Source organism: Sclerotinia sclerotiorum, genomic scaffold (assembly GCF_000146945.2).
Source record: "Sclerotinia sclerotiorum 1980 UF-70 scaffold_10 genomic scaffold, whole genome shotgun sequence".
NCBI classification, from domain to species: domain Eukaryota; kingdom Fungi; phylum Ascomycota; class Leotiomycetes; order Helotiales; family Sclerotiniaceae; genus Sclerotinia; species Sclerotinia sclerotiorum.
This window is the reverse complement of record NW_001820826.1, coordinates 43055-63817: the sequence shown is the minus strand read 5'-3', so window position 1 is coordinate 63817 and position 20763 is coordinate 43055. Positions and strand designations below refer to the sequence as shown.

The 20763-nt window shown below is 42.6% G+C and overlaps 7 protein-coding genes and 1 non-coding gene across 8 annotated transcripts; 4 read left to right on the top strand and 4 right to left on the bottom strand.

Annotated features, from left to right (window-relative positions):
- Positions 1-2804: 2804 nt before the first annotated feature.
- Positions 2805-3702, top strand: SS1G_07554 (predicted protein; the record flags this gene model as incomplete). Its single annotated transcript, XM_001590880.1, has 2 exons — positions 2805-2887; positions 2943-3702. 2 exons carry the CDS (start codon positions 2805-2807, stop codon positions 3700-3702), a joined length of 843 nt encoding a protein of 280 aa, XP_001590930.1.
- An 872-nt stretch (positions 3703-4574) lies between these two features.
- SS1G_14650 lies at positions 4575-4677 on the top strand. Its single transcript has one exon. It is a non-coding gene; the product is annotated as a tRNA-His (tRNA).
- A 1004-nt stretch (positions 4678-5681) lies between these two features.
- On the top strand, positions 5682-6120 carry SS1G_07553 (predicted protein; the record flags this gene model as incomplete). The annotated part of the gene is made up of 2 exons (XM_001590879.1): positions 5682-5701; positions 6015-6120. 2 exons carry the CDS (start codon positions 5682-5684, stop codon positions 6118-6120), a joined length of 126 nt encoding a protein of 41 aa, XP_001590929.1.
- Positions 6121-7312: 1192 nt separating this feature from the next.
- SS1G_07552 (hypothetical protein) lies at positions 7313-8965 on the bottom strand (the record flags this gene model as incomplete). Its single annotated transcript, XM_001590878.1, has 2 exons — positions 7313-8611; positions 8723-8965. The coding sequence occupies 2 exons, from the start codon at positions 8963-8965 to the stop codon at positions 7313-7315; spliced, it is 1542 nt and encodes a 513-aa protein (XP_001590928.1).
- A 3359-nt stretch (positions 8966-12324) lies between these two features.
- On the bottom strand, positions 12325-12832 carry SS1G_07551 (hypothetical protein; the record flags this gene model as incomplete). Its single annotated transcript, XM_001590877.1, has 2 exons — positions 12325-12603; positions 12767-12832. 2 exons carry the CDS (start codon positions 12830-12832, stop codon positions 12325-12327), a joined length of 345 nt encoding a protein of 114 aa, XP_001590927.1.
- A 1305-nt stretch (positions 12833-14137) lies between these two features.
- Positions 14138-15057, bottom strand: SS1G_07550 (predicted protein; the record flags this gene model as incomplete). Its single annotated transcript, XM_001590876.1, has 3 exons — positions 14138-14305; positions 14358-14635; positions 14700-15057. The coding sequence occupies 3 exons, from the start codon at positions 15055-15057 to the stop codon at positions 14138-14140; spliced, it is 804 nt and encodes a 267-aa protein (XP_001590926.1).
- A 2560-nt stretch (positions 15058-17617) lies between these two features.
- SS1G_07549 (hypothetical protein) lies at positions 17618-18427 on the top strand (the record flags this gene model as incomplete). The annotated part of the gene is made up of 1 exon (XM_001590875.1): positions 17618-18427. One exon carries the CDS (start codon positions 17618-17620, stop codon positions 18425-18427), a length of 810 nt encoding a protein of 269 aa, XP_001590925.1.
- Positions 18428-18947: 520 nt separating this feature from the next.
- SS1G_07548 (predicted protein) lies at positions 18948-20484 on the bottom strand (the record flags this gene model as incomplete). Its single annotated transcript, XM_001590874.1, has 5 exons — positions 18948-19345; positions 19440-19513; positions 19570-19790; positions 19945-20154; positions 20302-20484. The coding sequence occupies 5 exons, from the start codon at positions 20482-20484 to the stop codon at positions 18948-18950; spliced, it is 1086 nt and encodes a 361-aa protein (XP_001590924.1).
- Positions 20485-20763: the final 279 nt, after the last annotated feature.

The window sequence follows — 20763 nt, the reverse complement described above, 5'->3', positions numbered from 1 at the left end:
TCTTGCTTCTGATATCGACTGATCCAAGTAAAATGCTCGGGGATATGTGATTCCTGGTACAATAGAATGGGATGACTACAGTCAGCCATCCTCTCAGGTTACTAACAATGTATAACTATGCATAAGCTAAGCAACAGATTTTGAAAAAAAAAAAAAAACACATCTTTCATTGTATACGATGGCCTAGATTGTTCGAGAACTTTCCCGAGCGGAATTTGAGAAAGGAGGAGGGGCTTTATTGTGTAACAATACGCAGCTATTCGGGACCAATCATTCATATCCCAACAGAATAAACGAGTAAAGAAAATATTAAATAAAAGCCACGTTTGTGACTGGGTGGCTAGATGCATTGAAAGCCAGTCTCCGCAGCCGAAAAGAGAATTTTTTTGGAAGTCAACTTTGAAGTCTAGCAACAGGGAATTTTTTAAACCAGCAAATATCTCTGAGGAAGTGAACCATAAAGATGATTATGACACGGTTGCACATAAGATCCTGAGCCCTGTGGATGAGGCAAAAATCTTTCGGAAAATTGACTGACGAGAACCATCCCAGCGACATATTTTTTGGGGCAGTTTTGTCTAGTTTGATTTACTCCTACTCTTCTCAGAGTGTTGTAAGAAATTATATCTAAAGGTGTAGCTGTAACATGAAATAGAATCGATGCGTTCGCATAATTAGACGGGAAATGTCTAATTGTCTAGATATGATGGGTAATGATTTATTTCGCCTTTTCATACCTTTCGCGACAGGGTTCGCGAAAACTCATATCACATAACCAATCGACACATCAACACGCCTAGTGGAAGATGCATAGGTCGGTTCAGCTGACATCAATCCTGATAATTTAAAGGAAATGCATCAAAAGAAGGCGGTATCGACGATGACATGCACCACGGAAGATCAGAACAGAAATGTTCACGGGCGAAAGCGACTTGATAAAGATAGATATTTGAGCAGGAAGTAGTCAAGACCACGAACAGACAACTGCAATTGAATGGGCTGAGCTAAAAAGACGGGGGAATACGCCAAACTTTCATCGATGTGGATTGAAAGGGGAGAACATCGGGCGGAGCCTTTAGCATGTCGATCCCACTCAGGGAAATCACTCAGATATATTTTTACGCAAAGCAGACGCCGGACGGCGAATGAATTCGATTAAATTTTTGTAAATATCTCCGTTATCAGTAAATGATGGCACTGGCCGAAATTAATTCTAATATATAAGCCTCGACATTAGAAATTTGACGAGAGTCAAACGACGACATATGTATTTACCTGGTTAACAATCAAGTTGAGTTAAGCTTTTTTGACAACACATTTTGATCCTTTTCACCTCTTCGTATTCCATCAATTTAAGACTTTTTCAATGAAGATCTTGTATCAAAGATAATAGCCTGGCATAGCCTTGCTTGTGTGACGAAAGTTTCTGGTTCGAGATTTCCTTTGTGTCAGGGATATTTATATTGATGTGATTACGACTATCACTATAAAACCCCTGTTTGCTGTAATGATAAGGGGGTGTCAAACAAGGTTGCTATACTTGCATCCATGGAATCATTTGATGAAATCATTGGTAGCCGCTCATTCTTTGCATATCACAATCACCGAATGACGATCTGGATTGAGAAAACATTTGATGTTGATAGTGTTGCCGTTGGATTGTTGGGTGGCTACTAGCTAGATGGCGGAGACCAGCCGTGAGCTGCACATCATTGCTTCACTACCGTGAATGCTAAATGAGCGGTTCGAATGCCTAGATGAGGACGAGGGTGAGGATGTGGCATTACGGACCGGAAATATTGAATGCAAGTAAGCAACGCCTCACGATGTTTGAATTTCGGTCCATCTCATCTTTTAGCTGTAAGATTCTGAAGTAAGTTACCGATGGCGGATCCTGTCGTCATAGTCTTGATAATTTAGTCTGGAACATTTGAAAGGAAGAAATGTATAAAGATGGTAAAGATCTCATTTCTCTCGGAATTATCAATTCGAAACATCGTTAATCAAAATCCACTATATTAGACGAGAGAGTCTTGCCTATTTTAGTCTAGTGGTGATGTGTCTATCCTTGAATGTCAGACAAAAATCTAGAACAAAAAAGTTTCCTCAACCTTTCCCAATCAACCCAATCAACCTAATCAACATAATCCACTTAATCCAACATGAGATGAACTTCATATATTTTTTATCCTCTACCAATAAATCCCCTGGCATTTCCCCTGACGGATTGATAACACATGTCTTGCTGCTTTCCATGAGATTGGTAAAGTTATTATACAAATTAAATCAATCTTATACCATTAATTATCGATGAAACATTCAGGCGGCGGTGAGATTGCAACCATGGTTGGCTACAGCTACAGCCTTGCGTCAGGAGAAGTGGAAGAGAAATTCACCAATCTTCTTTTTTAATATACCCCATTTCCATCGCCATTGGTCAATAGCAAGTGCTGAGTCCTGTCCTGAGCTTTATTCAAGCTTCTTGATCCACAAATGCTAATATACCTTGAATTATGGAGGGGCGGGATACCCGGGTCGACCCATACAATCCATAATCTGGAACCATGCACTATCATTCTGTGTACCGTTCAAATACTTTCTCGTTTCTCAAATTTCCATTCGTTCTTTTTTTCTCTCTACCAGCTTTCGAAGTATCTCACCTTCAGTCTCTCTTTCTTCAAAGACCTGCTCTTACCACAATCTCTTGGCTGTGCCATCTTTACGTTCTATCTGTACATCAAAGAATATATCAGTAGGCCAGATCCTCAAAAAAAAAGATTGTCAAAAATCATACCTCAACAAAAATGAAGTGCAACGCCATCATCCTCGCCAGCTTCGCGCTCGGCCAATCAGTCATGGCATCAAACATCCATCGTCCTGGAGGCCAGTAAGTACAATCTACCTTTCATGTTCAATCTTTACAGTCTTCTAATCGTGAATAGCTTCCAAGTTCAAGCCTTCAATGGAACAGCTCCTCCGTTCCCATCTGGAACTGGACACCCATCGGGAACTGGGCACGCATCTGGTTTCCCTCGCCCAAGCGGAAAACCATCCCACACCCACACCAAGTCCAAGAAGCCTTGTAAGACCAAGTCATCCTCTGCGGTAGCATCTTCTGGCGCAGCGACTTCTGCTGCAGCACCTTCTGACGTATCAACTTCCGCTGCAGCAACTTCCGCTGCGGCCACTAGCTCCGAAGCTCCTGTCGTCACTTCTGCGCCAGCAGTCAGCTCCGATCTTGTTCCAACAAGCAGTGTTCCATACACAACTTCACTCACAAACCTCCTTTCTGAGACCGTCGTTGTCACTGTTACCCCAGAACCTGCAACTTCTCTTCCAGAAGCTTCAACCTCCACAGCCGCCGCTGTCCCAACAACTTTGAAGAGCTCTGCTGTAGACAACTCATCAACATTCATTGCTTCATCATCCTCTTCCAAGGCCTCAGCAAGTTCTCTTCCACCATACCCAACAACCTTTTCAACTGGTGCCTCCCCTACCATTGCTTCTACCGGCTTTGCCTCTACCGGTTTCGCTTCTGGAACTGGTGCTGCCGCTTACCCAACAGGCTCCTTGGTCGCTGCCTACTACCGATGTGGAGGAATTGGTTACACCGGATCAACCAACTGTGTTGAGGGTACCTACTGCAAAGTTCAGAACCCATACTACTCCCAATGTATCTACGAGGAGTCTTATTGGTCTTAGGTCGGTGGATTGGGAAGTAAATTGGTGGAGTTGACAGTAGGCGCGATAGAGTTTGGATCACCTTGATGGTTGATAGTTTGGAGGTTCACTTCTTTTTCTATCCTAGGATAGCCTTTAACAAATATAAACGATTTTTCATCATACCCGGGAATGACTGCCTTTTTTCCTTCAGAAAATCTCTAAACCGCTAGAAACCTTTAGTTTCTCACATTCCATAATAATCTTTATAAAAGTTCTCAAGTGTATTTAAATTGAATTTAAAGTCTGATAATCATAGCCATACTTCCAAAAGTGACGTTGCCCTGGCTTCCGGCAGTCACTGCCGTAGAGGCACGCTACTGATTCAGGTTCAGAAAGTAGAAGAAAAATGTTTCACCCATTACGTAATATTTTGTACGACTTGCCAACTGCATAATCCCAAATTTCTTGGGTTGCACAACTTCCCCAACGGTTTTCCCCAAAAAAGCAAAAAAGCAAAAAAAAAATTACATCTGATCTGCATCACCCAATGTCGTGCCAAGCAATAAAGCAATTTACCTTACAAACAACTCTTGCCCGTGAAAATTTCGGGAAACAAAATATCTCGGTAATCTAGAAATTATTCCGAACTCCGAACCGTGGGTCCTCGTAGCCTTACATATTATAACGGCTCCCCACAATACTTCGCTTAAGCATCTGCTAAATTAATGCACTCTCCATTTTCTGACAGAACTTTTCAATTCTTTTCGGTATAACATAGGTATATATACTTATTTAGCGCTAACCAATCACAACCACTCCCTCTTAATTCGCATCTCATCATTCATCCAATCTTGGCACATCAAGCTGGTTGGTGACGAAATGGGGCTCAGGCTCGGGGGTGTATAATGAATGGTGGTGTGGTGTAATGGTAGCACGTGACGTTGTGGTTCATCCTCTATAGGATATCTCACGAAATGATCCGTTTCAATCTGGGTTCGATTCCCAGCACCGCCAAAGACGGCGTCTTTGGATTGAAAACTTGTGATGGTTTGACTCCATCTTTCCTTTTCGGATGGCTCTGGATGGGGCTGGTGGAACTTTTTAGTGGTGTTATGGGATGGATGATGAGGGGAGAGATTTCTTTTTCGGTCCAAGTGAGAGAGGAAACTTCAAAGCAAGCCTTCAAAGCCCAGTTTCTCATCATGCCAGCAGATGTTTTGCGGCGAGATAGTCTGCCTCTGCGGCAGTGGTTACCGCGGGACCAGCGGAGCGTCACTTAGTTGTTGATAATGATGTATATCGTATGAATTAATTGATATCATAAAAATGGTTGGTCATTTATTATTAATGAAGACTAGCTTCCAAACCACTTTTTTTTGCTTGCCAAGATTGTTTGTCCCTTTTAGACCCGGCAAGTTTGTAGGGCTCACCATCTCCGGGGGGAGGTCCGAGACAGTTCGTCAATCTGGGTCCACTCCAGTACGGTCAATCAATGCCCCTTTCTTTGGTTTGCTTCAGGTCATATTCGAGGTTTTTTGGCTGTCGTGAGAAAGGCGGACAGCCATCAAACACACCTGACGAAATACGAACCGAATTAATAACTTCATCTAACACCGGCATTTACTTGCACGCTATGCCCAGGTACTGCACCAACAGCAAAAACCGTAGTTCGTCAACTCATCAGCGGAGACAGGTCTTCCATTTTCGGGAGTAAGTAACGATCTGAAAGCCGATCCTACAGCCTCATTCCAAGTAGCTTGAAATCTTCTTCTACGACGTTGTTTGCACACATATCTGGTTAGATTTGCCTGCAGGTCGAAACTCGTAAAACCACAAGCAAGCAAGTAAGTAAGTGTATTATAGTTTTGAAAATGTCTGCACCATTCTTGATATTGTCCAGTGAATTCAATTTTTTTTCCATTGGCATTCTATTGTAAGAGAGATATGTCCGTTCAAAGGTTCTGTTTCCATACCATAGATATGTGTCAGTGACAAAAAAGATCGCAGATGGTATACAAATGCCTTACCCTTTTGAATTGTAAGAATTAAATATCAGGATGATGTAAAGTTCTAAGCTAAATTCTTCGCCATACTAATCGTCCAAGTAAAGCCATAAAGTTTCATGCTAACAACTTTTTTGCGAGTAAAATCGAATTTTATATCCGATCCAAAGGGTATCCTCTAAGATGTTGAACCAATAAGCAAACATTGCCATATTACATTTGCAACATTCATTGAAGTGATTTCAGACAATGTTCTAGTACCTATTCCGGTGAGAGAAGTCAGTATACTAATAGCCACCATAGCAAAGGGGTCTAAAATAAGATAACTAATGTCTCGCAACTTGTTAGAGCCGGAGGCAAAGACCGAAGAAGAGAGACTGAACTAAAAAGGGGTAAGTATTGGGAAGAGGGGGGGGGGGGGGTTGACGGTAAGCGCCTGTGGAATACCTCATAAGGAGTAGAATCCATCATAAATCACGTTATTATATCGTGCATCAATCACACTTCAATCAAGAAGGAAGGGTGTATTCAAATGTTTCGTCGAGAATATTTCGACGTAACTGTGTATACTTACTTCTATCATTATTTATTGGGTTTCTTGAGACCAGAAAGAGCATCAGATTGAATTGATTGATTCTCTAGCTAAGCAGTTAAGCTGCGAGTATATATTCAAAAAATGAAGGAATAGGGTTAGGTATTCGGCCTTTGGAATTAAAGTGCTTTGAAATCAAAATATTGAAAGCAAACAAACAGTATACCAAAAAGGAAAGAATGAATTAAAAGTTGAGTTTTGTTTGCTCCTTATATGCATCATGCAATATATATGCATATGCTGCCAAGATCCCAGGAGGTCAAAATTATTTGTCTTCCTTGACAGTAACACTCACTATTCAAGTACTACTTACTACCTACCCCATTGCCAATATTTACCTTACTATCTACCACTATGCATCTCCATCCCCATAGAATCAAGACCTCTACACTCCCTCCTTCCCCTTTCCTCCTTCCTGTTCCCTTCTTCTCCATCTACAACCCCAACAACATCCATCTCTTCTTTATCTCCTTCCTCATCCAGAAAGGCAAACAGAATTCAATTCATGCTTCTCCGCCCCTTCCCTACTAAACAAAAGTGCCAAAGTACCAAATTCAACCCACTACCACGACTTAATTTTTCACTTCAGTCATCATGATCAAAATTTGTTTTTTTTTTCATGCCAAAAGAATCAAGCCATTCAAATTCTCTCCTAGAATAACTAGCCCCTTAATCGACCTTGGCTCTCAGACTGTCTTAGCGAGCGAACTCAATGCAGGATCTAAGCAACTACTAATTAGCATAGCCAAGAACTTTAGATGTGCAATAGATTTTTATTTCTCTTGAAATCCCTTTCTGATCCTTAATTTTAGTTACATTTTTAATTTAGTTTGTTCCCCATTTTGATTGCGTGTTACCTGGTACCTGTTCCTCCATTGTAAATAACAGCCAGCCGTCCAAAATTACCGACCCAATATGTGTTGCTCGTGATTATCATTATCATCATATTGTGCCAAAACCTCCAATCGCGTTCCCACCCCGATGCCCAAGATTATACATTGACTCTAACGCATCAGGCCCTCTAAAAAAAAATAGCCATCCCCTCCTCCCTACCTTAAAGGCTCTTGCCTTGATCATGATTCTCGTTATGTCCATTTCTCCATCCTAACGTTCCCCTCAAAGAATCCTCCGCTTCTACAACCTTCCTTGGCAATCCTCTTCCGATACCCGTGAACACAAAGAGAGCCCACTTCCATCTAAATGGATTGATCGCGATACAAAACGTGAACCACCATACCAGCTCCAGATATGTAAAGAAATCAAACGCGCCCGTTGGACTGAATCTTTTAAGGAATCGCGTCATATCAATCCAGCGTTCCATCCAGAAGGGTCTAGGCCTGGTTAGTGGATCAGATAGAAACATGAGAAGAATACGTGTGTAGATTCCGATATGCCAATTGCCTACCGCACCAATGGCATTGACGTATGTGCAATTGTTACAGCAGATGGATGGATGTGAGGGAGGAAAGGTTTGGAGATACCAGTTAGGCGGCGAGTAAGGATCTTGGAAAGTGTCTGAGGGGAGGAAGTCGAGAGATGGACGGTCGAATCCTGTAGCCATTACGACGATATCACCCTTTACGAGTTTGGATTTTCCAGGGCCACCTGGTGGAACACCTTTTGCGCGAAGATTGAACTTGATACCATCTTCGGTGAATCCTTTAATGTCGCCACGTAACCATTCGGCTTTTCCTTGACGGATTTTATCCATGACGTCTGAATTGACCATGGGTGTACCAGTGAATAATCCTTTGTCGTTAGGAGCTAGATCTTCTAGATCTCTGTAAAAGAGTTTTCTGAGAAGAGTTTCTGGTATCCAACTCAAGAATGTTTCTTGTCCGAATATATTTAATGCGAGTAGCATATCCACGACAGCATTTCGAGGGATGATCCATTTGTCACTCCTGGCCAAAATTGTGGTCTCAGCTGCTTCCTCATGGGTCGCAAATTCCAATGCTTCAACTGCACTTGCACCACCTCCAATGATAATGATTTTCTTTCCCTTTGCGTCTTTACCGGTGAGATCACTTGAATGATATATCTCCCCCTTGAATTTGTCCATGCCTGGGATATGTGGTATTTTTACATCTCCGCAGGTTCCCACTGCTGCGATGATACCTTCGAATCGTCCTTCTGACGTGTTATTGATTATCCATCGTCCTCTGTCGTCTTGATACACTTTCTCGACTTTAGTATCGAACTTTGTTTTCTCTTCTAGACCATATCGCTTCCAAAGTTCGGTGATTTGAGATACGATTTGTTGTTGATTTGGATAGCCACCTCGCCATTGAACGGAGGGATGAAATCGGTACATCAAGGAATGAATTTGTAGACCAGATGTACTGTTGACTCTCTTTTAATACATTAAAATTAGCATCTATAATGTGCCTGTTTGCCTGGAGAAACCCGCACCCTCAACATGTGAAAGGCAGAGAGAGAGGAGTAAGAGAAAGACTAAACATACACTCCAGATACCACCCAATTGACTCCTAGGACCAGCCTCGAAGATTTGCACATCAAATCCATGGCCCACACAGTGAGAAGCAGCAGAAACACCAGTCAATCCAGCACCAATAATTGCAATTTTTGGTCTTCCAAGCTTTTGACCATCAACTGGAGGGGAAGGAGAAAGAAGTTTGGCAAGGAAGAATTGCCATACTTGGTAGAGAAAGAGGAAAGGATGGAATATTGGATATGATAAGTCCATCTTTCGCAATTGAGGTTTCTTATGGGAGAAAATAGAATTGTATGTATCTAATATGTATCAATTGACGGAGAGAAGAGAAGAGAAAGGAAATTTATTATTGTAGGAAAGAATAACTGACATGTGCAAGTAGGAATATGACGTACCTATTTCTAGGCAGGAACACGACCAATAGGATTAGGTCAATATTAGCTATGCGAAAACCCCCCGGTGATTCCCCCTGGCTGGTACATTTGACATGTGAGGGCACCCCACCTATCCTCGGCAACCGTCCATTTACTCGTAGTATCGTGACTACATTATCAACAATAACTCTCTCCAGGTAATGTGTCGAAACTTAACTTTAGCTGTGGCCTCTTAAAAAGATTTTCGCATGATAACATGTTTGAATCACGGTATTTATTGAGTGAAGGCATAAGTCAAGGTAACAAAGCAATAGTGAAAATTGCAACCGTGTTTAATTAACGTTAAGTTAGCATGACTCGGAAGTAACCACCGTCAACAAAACTAATCAATATCTAAAAAGTTTCAAACTCGAGTCGAGCTCTTTAACCTGACTGCTGCGGTTCCTTCCCCCAACCCTGACCCAAGTTGGTCACTTCTTTGGCGTCATGCAAAACTTTCTGCATCAAACCCACTGCCATAAGCTCTTTTGTATGTTGTCGCCTAAGGATAGAAAATGAAAATAGAAGTATTTTGATAAGACTTTCATATTAATCACAGTAGAGGATTGTTATATCCAGGTTAATGGCTAATTAATGTCTGTCATTGAGACTTTAGAAGGATTGTAATATCTGCCACTATCGAACTTTGGTGGGGTTTCGAAAAGATTAGGTTCCAGGAAATAGTAGCTGGTAAACTAGAAAATTAGGCCTTCATAATGCGCCGGACTATTCAATTTTTTTCACATTCCAACCAATACATGTGCTCCACATTGATCGTCGTAGTCGATGAAACTTTTCCAATACATTCTATTTCATTAGTATCCTCGTGAACTAGCTCGCTAGAATCATTGCTCTCTTGTGGGATCCAAACATCTAGTCAGGCACCCCTTACCAATGGCTAATAATGTATCATAAGAAAAATGAATTATATCAACAGACTTTCTTTCTAGCCAGGATGAGATTCACTGCAAGCAATGTTTCCTCAATGAAGTGGGAAATTAGACTGTGATGCACTACTGAAAACTAGGAGTATCAAACTTTAGTATCAACTCATCTCCTCACTTGCCCGAGTTCCGCGAGTCAATACTGACCTTCGATGCCTCTGCGGAGCAAGTACGGTAGCCATTTGCTAATGTTGATTTTCTTCCTGATCGCCTAGCCAGCTAAGGTAGACCATATAGAAGCCCCCCGAGTTAGCTTCCCTAGAAAACGTATTTAAAAGACCCGGCTCCCCAGACGCCGTTCTTTTTCTCTTTTCTCTTCATACCACCTTTTCCAAAAGTGCTAACCTACCTTCACAGAGTGGCAATCCTCCACAGTGAGGCTGTCCGCTACAGAGGTGTACGTCCTTTCCGAAGCGCAGAACCACCTTCAAGAAGTGGTATACACCTCCTTCGGGAGTGCTGTATCTCTTCACGAAGCGCTAAACCTCCTTCACAAAGTGGCAAGCCTCTGCAACGTGGCGCCCACTAAAGAGCGATGTACGTCCTCCCCGAAGTGTGACCTATCTTTGTAAGAGAAAGGGTACAGAGAGATCATCTTTCGCTCAAGAAAGTTAGATGATACGGGCTTGCCTGTAAGTTCGTTGGTCTACAGACTGATCTCATAATTTTTCATACATGACCCTTCCCGAGAGGAAGTCCTTTTCAATTAGTCTCCGGACTGATGTCAATCATTTGTCCGACTTTTCTGATGGTATTTTTTTTTCATTGTATATGTGGCCTTGGTTGCTGTGCGAAGAGGAGAATGACGTTAATGGCACCGAGATGGAAGACCGATTTTCCCACTTGAGGGAAGAACGAAAAGGTGCTGTAGTGCTTCTGTTTGGGGTTAGCTTCTTATTTTGCGTTCATCTTTTTCCTTCAATTTGCCACCTAGCCATTATTTTTTCACTACTTTAGTTTACTTACTAGTCTATCGAATTGAAAAGTCATTCAGAGTCCCCTCTTTCCTAGGCCACCTTGTAACAATGCTGTAACCCCTCTTGATCTTCTCTACTGAGGATCCATACCATCCGCTTTCCCCAGCTGAAATGTTAAGAATTTCGGGGAGCTCTTGCTGAAGATACCACTATCCCTCTTCCTCACCGAGCAAAGATATACAGAGTTTCCCGTATTCCCCATTGCCCCCGGCAAATGTATTACCTGGAAAGACTTTCTTGGCTGTGCCATAGCCTCTCTTGCTCTCGTCCGGCGACATCTCTCGCTACGATTAACAAAATAGCTCTATGCATATCTTTTACTAATTTAGCATGTTCATTAACTTCACAGAACCCCACGCAACAGCCAGAAAGTTAAAATTCAGCACTCCAGGGTCAAAAAGTGGTCCCATGAACCAACAGACTATTTACGCGCAGAATTCGATAGAATTAGACGTATCTTTGCCAACAGGAAATCCAACCGACACAGAGATTGAGTTTCTAGTCGTGTGAAGGCACGATGTTTAAGGAGACGAACTGGGCATAAACAAATATATGTTAGATTTGGTAATTTGGTAAATTTTACCACTCCTCCGCATTATCCAACAACAATTGCCATCCGACCCACAACTTTTGTGAGGTAAACCTAGACCAACTAGCGAGTGCCTAGACCTGGACAACATACGGAATGGGCATGCAGCTCAACATCAAAGAAGAAATAATAGAATAGCTCTTCCCTACCACATTACGAATACTCGCCCTAGTTGTCATATGGGCAGAAGTTTTCAACTTAAATTTGTATCCGCAAAGTAGAATTTGGTATTCCTCAACTCCATTCTGTGCAGCAATGCAGTATTTGGTCACATAAACATAACCGCCCTTCCGAAAACAAACATCAAGCATGCGTGGTTTCGTAGCGTTCAACTCCCAGCGCCTTGCCAGCTGAATATTGCTGCAATAATTAAAATCCATACGCGCTCTAAATCCACCAACCGCAATCTCCTATCTTCCTTCCTGTCATCACCACATCTATGTTTCTGATCCTATTTTTGGCTGAATTCCTCTCGATTGCGCTAGTGGTCTGTTCATCCTTTCCAATCCCCGCATTTTTACCAGGCATTCATTTGGAGGAATACAGGTGATGGAAAATCGATCGATTCTTCGAGATGATGTCCTACCACGTCCGAATATTCATAGTGATGCCCTGCCTCGGCATATTCCACGAATATCTCCCAAATCCATGCCCAAACTCCCTTTTCACTTTCCCCAATTGTCCTTCGTCACGCCCTGACCAACCCATAAAATAACGTCCAAGTCAATACAAATCCACTCAGTCCCTCTACCAAACCACTGGTCCAAAACTCCCACGCCCCTCTAAAATATCTATTCCCCATTGTGTCTTTACTCATATGCGGAGCTATGCGAAAGACATATACGAAGGTAGTAGTGAAGAGCGTGAAGAAGATGTAGAATAAAAATCCAGGGTAGGATTCGAGACCGAGAATACCGGCGGCGATACCAAAGAGGGAGGCTGTGAGATTGTGGAGAGTTGCGAGGGTCTATGTGAGATGATGATTAGTTGATTCGTCTGTGTGAGGGAATGATATGCAATAGCAATGGTAAGTTATTGGCGAGCTTGGTCAGAGCAATTCGCTTCCCCCCTGGCTACCACAAAAAGAGAGGTGTCTCCCTCGAGCTTTAATATAATAATAACTAACGAACCTTCATATTGTGCATCACAGACTCTTGCACAATGGGGCTTATTTGCATTTCTCGCTCCGTAAGCATGGTGACGACTTTATTTCTCTTTACGACGATATGAGGTAGCAAGTACTATAGAATAGTGTGCGAAGCTCCAGGCCGGGAATTGGAAGTTATATTGCAGTATTGGAGTTTGTTGCGGAGTGATTATCAAAGTGCTATGTGGCGCAAGCGTTGAGAAGCTGATCGAGAGCTTACGTTTCGAAGCCTTAATTTGCAGGCTTCATTAACCTATCAGCCACATTTAGCCACAGCGCTGGAGGACATTGGATGAAATGAGACAACTTCAGAAGATGCATTATCAACAAAATTTGTCTCCCTTTAGATCTTCGCTGAAGTCAAACTTGAATCATTGCTATTTAATCGGAATTTCAGCTCAATGGGTGCCATATGCTCAGTCGCTAATATCATATCTGGCTCACACCTTTCTCAGCGTGTGCCTTGGCCTATATCGTGACGGCTTGAGTCTACATTTCATACTTACAAGACTTCAACCTTGGACGCCACTATTCAAACCTTGGAGTCTAGTATCGAAGAGAAAGTGCGAACACTTTCCCAGATCCTCTACCCTAAGCCAAAATTCCAACGCAAGTTTCGTTGAGCATCTCTACCCTAGTCGTCTATATTTACTTAGGTACTCACTACCAAACAGTGGCCCAGCGCCACGCAGGCCACTCACCAAAGCCCTTACATACCCTTTCAAAGATCACAGGCACGAACTAGCATGTGCCGAATTGTACCGCTTATTCACCGCGCTTGTCTCACATACTTAGACGCGATCCTTTAAACTCTATTTTCGCACCGGAAAGGATTTCTCACTCCCGAAGGATTTGAACAAGGGGACTTCGGAATTCGGACATCTACTTCATTTCTCATTGCTACTTTTGACTTCTCTAATGTCGATATCATTGAAAGAAATATGTAAAGGAAGCAGAAATTGTGCAAGAATTTGGTATGCTATTCTAGCTGGGTTAAATATCTAATAGACTAATGATACAGGCTTGCCGTTGCAGTTCCTTGAATCCACCTAAATGGAGAAAAAATAACAGAGATAGTACGAACATCGCGAAGAAACTGCTCAGGGAAATATAGAAAGAAGACAAATGCAAAAGAGAAGTATAGTTACCCAAGAAAAAATCTAATCGTCGTCGTCATCGATGTTGATGTAAGAAATTTCGCCCAATGTCTAGTCGCCCTTGATATGCTATGCTATGCGATCCGATGCCATTCTCAAAAATGCTGATACTGACCTCGAATGCCGAATTTTGTTGTACACTCTAAAATGCCCGATGTCATGAGGAGTATGAGAGAAATAGGAAGAAAAGGATGAAGTTAAGAAACATATCTTCCATAATCATTAAGATATTGTTGCAGATAAATCGATAACTGATATCCCTGTGTTGATTCCGCACGACGTAAATATCGAATTGCTTGAGTAAATGCGCGCTCGTCTGCTGGAGATGCAGACACATTACCTAGACTCATATGTGATTCTGCCGCCTGATTTATGGTTAGACTAAAATTCCAATGCGTGACGAGGGCTGAGACGTACCGAAGCTAGCAAATCACCGGAAGTAGATCCGAGTCCATCAGCCGCTCGAATAGCTCGAGTGAAAAAGTCCACGGCTGGCTGAAGATAGCCTCGGGCTTCAACATAAAGGGGACCCTGTCTACGTGGATCATTTGGTGGTGCTAGAAAGGAACAATCATCAGAATCGTACTCCAGGAAGTGGATGGCCAAGTCGGTGGTACCTGTGGTATCATTTCCTTCTTCGCAGTGGATGCGCGCTAGAGTCGCTTGAGATCTTTGAAGCCAATTCCTACCCAATCCTGATTTTTTCTCTGTGTTAGGTACACGATTATCTGAAGATAATGGGACATCATATTGGCTTACCCGTCAAGACGTCAACATTCTCAGGATAGTTTCTCAAAACTCTCAGCCATGCATTCTGGCAAAAGTCTGCAATATCTATCACACTACCATTGTCTGCATCGAAGAAGGCAAAGCTTTGAAGACCTCGGATAATCCAGACTTGCTCAGCGAAACGTGCTGGGTCACGAAAGAATCGAATGTGCTCGAGAGCGGTGACGGCTGAGCGAGCAGACGGAATATATGTTTCGCATTCGTGCGGTCTAAAAGAGACAACTTCGTCTAGCAGAGTAATGATGCTTTTGACTTGCTCGACCATATCCTCGGGATTACCCTCGGTGCTCCTTGATTTGTGACGGCAAGTTTTTGAGTTGGAAGACATGGTTTGGTAGTAGGTGTTTTAGGGATGATAGGAGATGTAGAAGAATGAAAGAACGGATAGTCAAAAGTAGCGAAAAGCTAGAAGATATGGGCTGTGATGCTGTTTTGGCAACTATTAATGTTTAATGTGCTGAACAATGGAACGAGCGAGGACGCCCTCCCATCTATATAGATGCTTAGAAATGAGATGCACAAAGGTAGATATTTGATATCAGTATACCCTCCATTTCGTATAGAACTGCTCAGCTTGAGCAACATCCTAAAGTGGATTAGACAGGAATCGAGGAATCCTACGGCACTCTCGCCAACAAGGGAGGGGTACCAAGATGGTGGGTCTGAGCTGACTGCCATCACCAGCTGCATCCAGAGGTTTCCATACCCGTCTTTGGGATCTCGGATCTCTCCAGAGATGCAGGGAGCTTATATGATTCTTATGTAGTATAAGTCATGATGAGTATGGGATGTAATGCGGAACAGTTCGGCAAAGTGGAGACCTCAATTCAATGAAGAGAGACGCTTCCTACATAATATTCATGAGCACCGGTGATATATCGGTGGCGACGCTGATGAGGGTCAGGATTTACCAAATCTACCAGTTGCTCGAAATACATTGCCGGCTTACGATACCCTAAGAAAGGCCACTCTCAAGATAGAAAGCTCGTAGCTCAACTATCAATATGCTGAAAAGGCCTATGCATGCCATTTCTGTGTTTCAGCGCCTAAAAAGCGTTGTATCTTAACCTTTTGGTATGCACACTAGAAATGGATTATGGACCATGATGAAATTATTGTGTTGACTGTTTTTCGCAATGATGAGAACATGCATGCACCGGAAAATTGATTGATTGCTAGTGAACCGCTTAGTGAATGACTTTCACAGGGGTTTATTAATGGTTACAGACAAAACTAAAACGGCACACTAGCCGGCGCCGTCAATTAGTGGGCCTTCGAAATTCATGTTCTATTTGCTCTATAGGGATAAGGATAACGATAATAAACATAGTACGAATATCAAAAGTGTCATGTTTTCCATGTTTGTCATCAATCCATCAGCATTTTGTTTTCAATTTTCTTTTCCTTTAGCTCAATTCTTCTCCTCAATCGGTTGGATCGAGGTAGATCTTTGGGCGCTATGTCATTTCCCCCATTCTTGTAACATCTAGATGGATTTGTAAGCTCTAGATTGTGTTATTGTATGCACGTTCATTGTTGATGCTTTCGAGATGTGTAGTAAGCTTCAGTTAGATTACTTAGAAACTCATTGCTCAGCCTTACGGATCATTGGATTTAATTAATTCCTCTAGATATCTATCAAGAAACGTCAAAATCTGCAAGCCACCTCGGGAAACGAGTATATTTGGAAGTTCACGTACGAACACCCTCACATGAAGGTTCTCATCGTAATTGTGTGCTGCAAAAGATTTGTGTACAATACGGATAGATCTACCATCACGACTACTTCTAATGCTCACCAAAGAATCAAAAGAGTATCTTTTTCGTTGTCGCAACAAATCTACTAATCACTTGTCTTCTTCCGGACATTAAGCCCTAGCAGAAGAGGCAATGTCATTGTAATACACTCATCACACTCGGAAAATCACCATCTCAATTAACACAACACCTCTAACCCTGCTCAAGAATTCGTCGAAAGTGATTAGGCTTTGGACAAACATGATATAACGTTACTGCAAGTAAGTTTGGGATTTGCTTACATGGCCTGCAGCAATATGTACTGTAATCTCAACTTCAGCTATGAAAAACGATTAGCCAATATACGGGATAGGATCTGGCCATTTTGGTGCTGATTTTTCTTCCCCGGGGCTGTTGAGATGGTTACGCCGAGGTCCGAAGACTATATATGTGGCTGATTACTAGAAGCTCCTTGAAAGTGTTCAATGACATAAAAACTTCAAAGAATATGGAGTTCAATCCTGCTAAAATTCAAGCATAGTTGAAGATGCAAAGGTCTCAAGTGACCATGCTTCCAGTACGCTGTCATTGACGATTACTAATCATGGTATACTTGTGGCATATCGTTCATATGACAGCTTGTTTGAAGGATTGACTGATTTTTAAGCCAGACTTGAGAAAATTAAAGAAGTTCATGTATATGGGACAAAAGGTGAGGTTCGGTTAGGTAAAGGGATAAGGTCAATGACTAATTAGCAGGAAGGGCGTGATCGTTATCTTTTGACATACCACGTGCTAATCATGTGCTTTCCCACTACTTTCTTCTTAGGCTAGCTTTCAATGACCACATTTCTAGAAGATTCCTGGCTTTGAACTTTTAAATACTAGTTATTTTATGTTTGTCTTATATAGCAGACCTCACATACGGATTCTCAGCCGTGTACAAATCTACTAGAACCTTTCGACATAGCGATTCCAGGGGAAGGATATCTCGACCCCATATCTTTCAAGCAGATACCAACCCATCCAATCTACTAGATTATCCTCTAGTATTTCCTATTGACAGAGTGAGTCAAATCTCGGACTCAAATTCGTCCAAGTTGTGCCAAATTTCCTAGATATCTTTCAAACTTTTCAATTGCTTTAAAACCATGGTCGAACGCACACACTTGGCATTCCATCATGATTCACATCTCTCTACCATACAAACCATAATCACATCCATAACTCCTCTCACAACCCTTGCCGAAGAGAACAAACTCCTTTTCAAGGACGCTAAGGACGATGCCTATGCTATCACAACCAAATCCACCATTTTTCATCCGCAAGGCGGCGGCCAACCATCGGATGAAGGGACTATGGAAAATGAGGAAGGAATAAAATTTACCGTTCAAATGGTACGCATGAGTGCTATCACCGACGGGGAAGTCCTCCACTTCGGCACATTTTCCGCGCCCACCTCATTTAGCCCCTCTCAGCAAATCACTCAGAAAATCGACCAAGAAAAACGCCTTCTATATTCTCGCTATCACACCGCTGGCCACGTCCTCGGAGCTGCGGTCCGTCACCTCGTCTCCTCCTCCGTTCCTAACTTTGATGAAACAAAAGCTTCTCACTTCCCCTCATCTGCCGCTTGTGAATTTGCCGGCCTCATAGAAAGTACATGGAAAACACCCATCCAACAGAAACTCGACGAGTATATCGAGGCGGATATGCCTGTTGAGATTGACTGGTGGGATGAGGCTGATTTCATTGCAAATGGAATGGAGAGATTGATACCCGACCGAGTAGCCATGGGAATGACGAAGGAGGAAAAGTTCCGCGTGGTGAAGATTGTGGGGGCGGAAACTTATCCTTGCGGTGGGACGCATGTGGATAGTACGAAGCATTGTGGAAAGACAAGCGTGAAAAAAGTTGCGAGGTCAAAGGGGACGAGTCGGGTGGGGTATACACTGGCCTGATGAATGCGGTTTTATGCATATTATCTATAGTAATGTTTACATTAGAGCTCTTCATCATCAAAATCTTAGGCTTAGGATCTTTCGACTCCGCTTATTGAATCTTATTGGAAAGTTTCGGACAAACTCTTTGTTCGTATATTTCCCCCGAAGGTTGAGATTTTGATATCCAGAGACTTTCGAATTTCTGATCAAATTGTGCATTGAAAAGCATTTATCACTAACGCTTACATTCCTTTTTAACTAAAAGTCAAAAGCTAAATAGAAAACCATGGCATTTATTACCGTATAGAATAACCACTATCCAGACCCCTAGTCTCGGATGCGAATCGAATGTCCTCCCCGATGTCTGCCATCCATTAGCCATTTGTTGCCCGACCTAAATCCACATCCCGGCATTCCTTCTGACATCCTTTTTCTTCTGCACCCTAATTCCTGCCAAGTCCTTCATTTCATTACTCCATCTCTCTTTCCCTCCAATATCATCACTACACCTTTGACAGGCATATCCATATGCATTTCTTCATCCCTCTACCTCCATCTCTGAGTCTGGATTCACACCCGCGACCCGAGTACCCAGGCCATCTTCAAATCCACTGTCACCACTCCCCCGGACTTCCGCGCTTTCACACCTTCCAAGTCTCTCAATATCTTCTTCACTTCCTTGATATCCTTGCGCATTCCCAGATCCAATCACAGGTTCGTTTTCTGTAACCATATCACTTGGTCTCTTTTGAAAGGAAGTCCCCGTATTCCCTGTTTTACTCAAAGAGAAGTCTGATGATGTGCCACTACTAGTACTACTCCCAGCTTTTCTATCAGCGTGATGGCTCCAGATTTTGATGAGTAACGTGCAGAAAGTAGGGATTGAGGCGACGAGGATCCAGAGATTGAGTTCTATTGTTGCCCAGAGGCCCGCGTCTGTTTCGTTGTCTGTGGGATGTTAGTTACCGGATCATACGAGGTACACATTTTCGAAGGCAGTAAAAGGGAAGGAGAAGAAAGAATAACTTACAAGTGGGATTGAGCCGCAGCATTTTTTGCACAATCGCCACTCGCCAGAGTTGAGCAGTAGCAACTACCGTAACGCTATTTCCTCAGTATTAGCCTGCTAGGAGACAACGCAACATGCAAGAAACGCTTACACAAGCCCTAATAGGAAAGTACTAATACCACTGATTCTCTCCCCTATCATCCTCTTGATTTGGGCAATGAACCAGACCGGAATGGACAGAAGCATAATATCAAAGACAATGGTGAATGTTTCGTTAGAGGTAGAGAAGATTGAGTAATCGATGCATTTTGCAGTAACGGTGAGATCCCAGAAAGCTGGAATCGGGTGGCACAGAAAAATTCCCACAATGAGCTAAGAGGGGAGAAAGTATTAGTTTTTACCCTCCCAGGGGTGACGAAGCCTCATCTGATAATGTGACTGATATGGCGCGGTATGACATGAAGGGATCTTTCGACAAACATGGAAACTTCAAATGCCATAACAAAACGAAAAGGGATTAGCTCACAGCAGCAACATACCACGCCCCATTCAACGCCCCATTCAACGCGCTGGCGACGAGAATGGGGATTCTATCTCTGGTGATAGCGAAAACCCTCCAGTAAAGCGCTAGTAACGATAATTTGCTCATGCTAAGAGCTACTAAATAAATAATCGCTAATACGTATAAACCTTCCAAATAAGCTTCCAGATGTTCTAGATCTGATTTAGCAATATGCTGGCCGCAGAAGTTAGTCTAGACTTCGACTAATATTATTGCTGTGCAGGCAATCGAAAGGGCCTATATCTTGTTTAGTCTGGATTCCTTATGAAAAGTACCGGAGGGTAGGGGGTGGGAGAGAAGATTTCGAAGGGTAAGACATACTGCCGCAATGAGGATGAGTAAGTCATCAAGGCCGAGAGTGGTTTGGGTGTATCGGCGGGAGAGGAAGCGGATAACAATAGTGTAAACGGTTAAGGAGATGAAAGCAATTGATACTGCCTTCAATAGAGGTCCCTCGTTAGCTTCAAGGTTGACACCTGGATAAATTGGAGTTGTGAAAGACATTGCGGATGCTTGACAATCATAAAGTTCACCTGAAGGTTCACTTGAAGACCTGGATGATTATAGATGCATAGAGACTGTTGAGACTTGGTACAATGCAGATTGAAGTTTTCTTTTGCAACCCCCAGCAGATGGCACGACATCTTTCTCACCTTTCAAACCATAAAGCAAATTCACTTTACGACGACGGGTTCCGAAAAGGGCACTTTTTGGAGGAAGAAAGTCGCGCCAACTACCAAGAATAGTAATTGGGCAATGAATGTGACAACTATACATACAGGG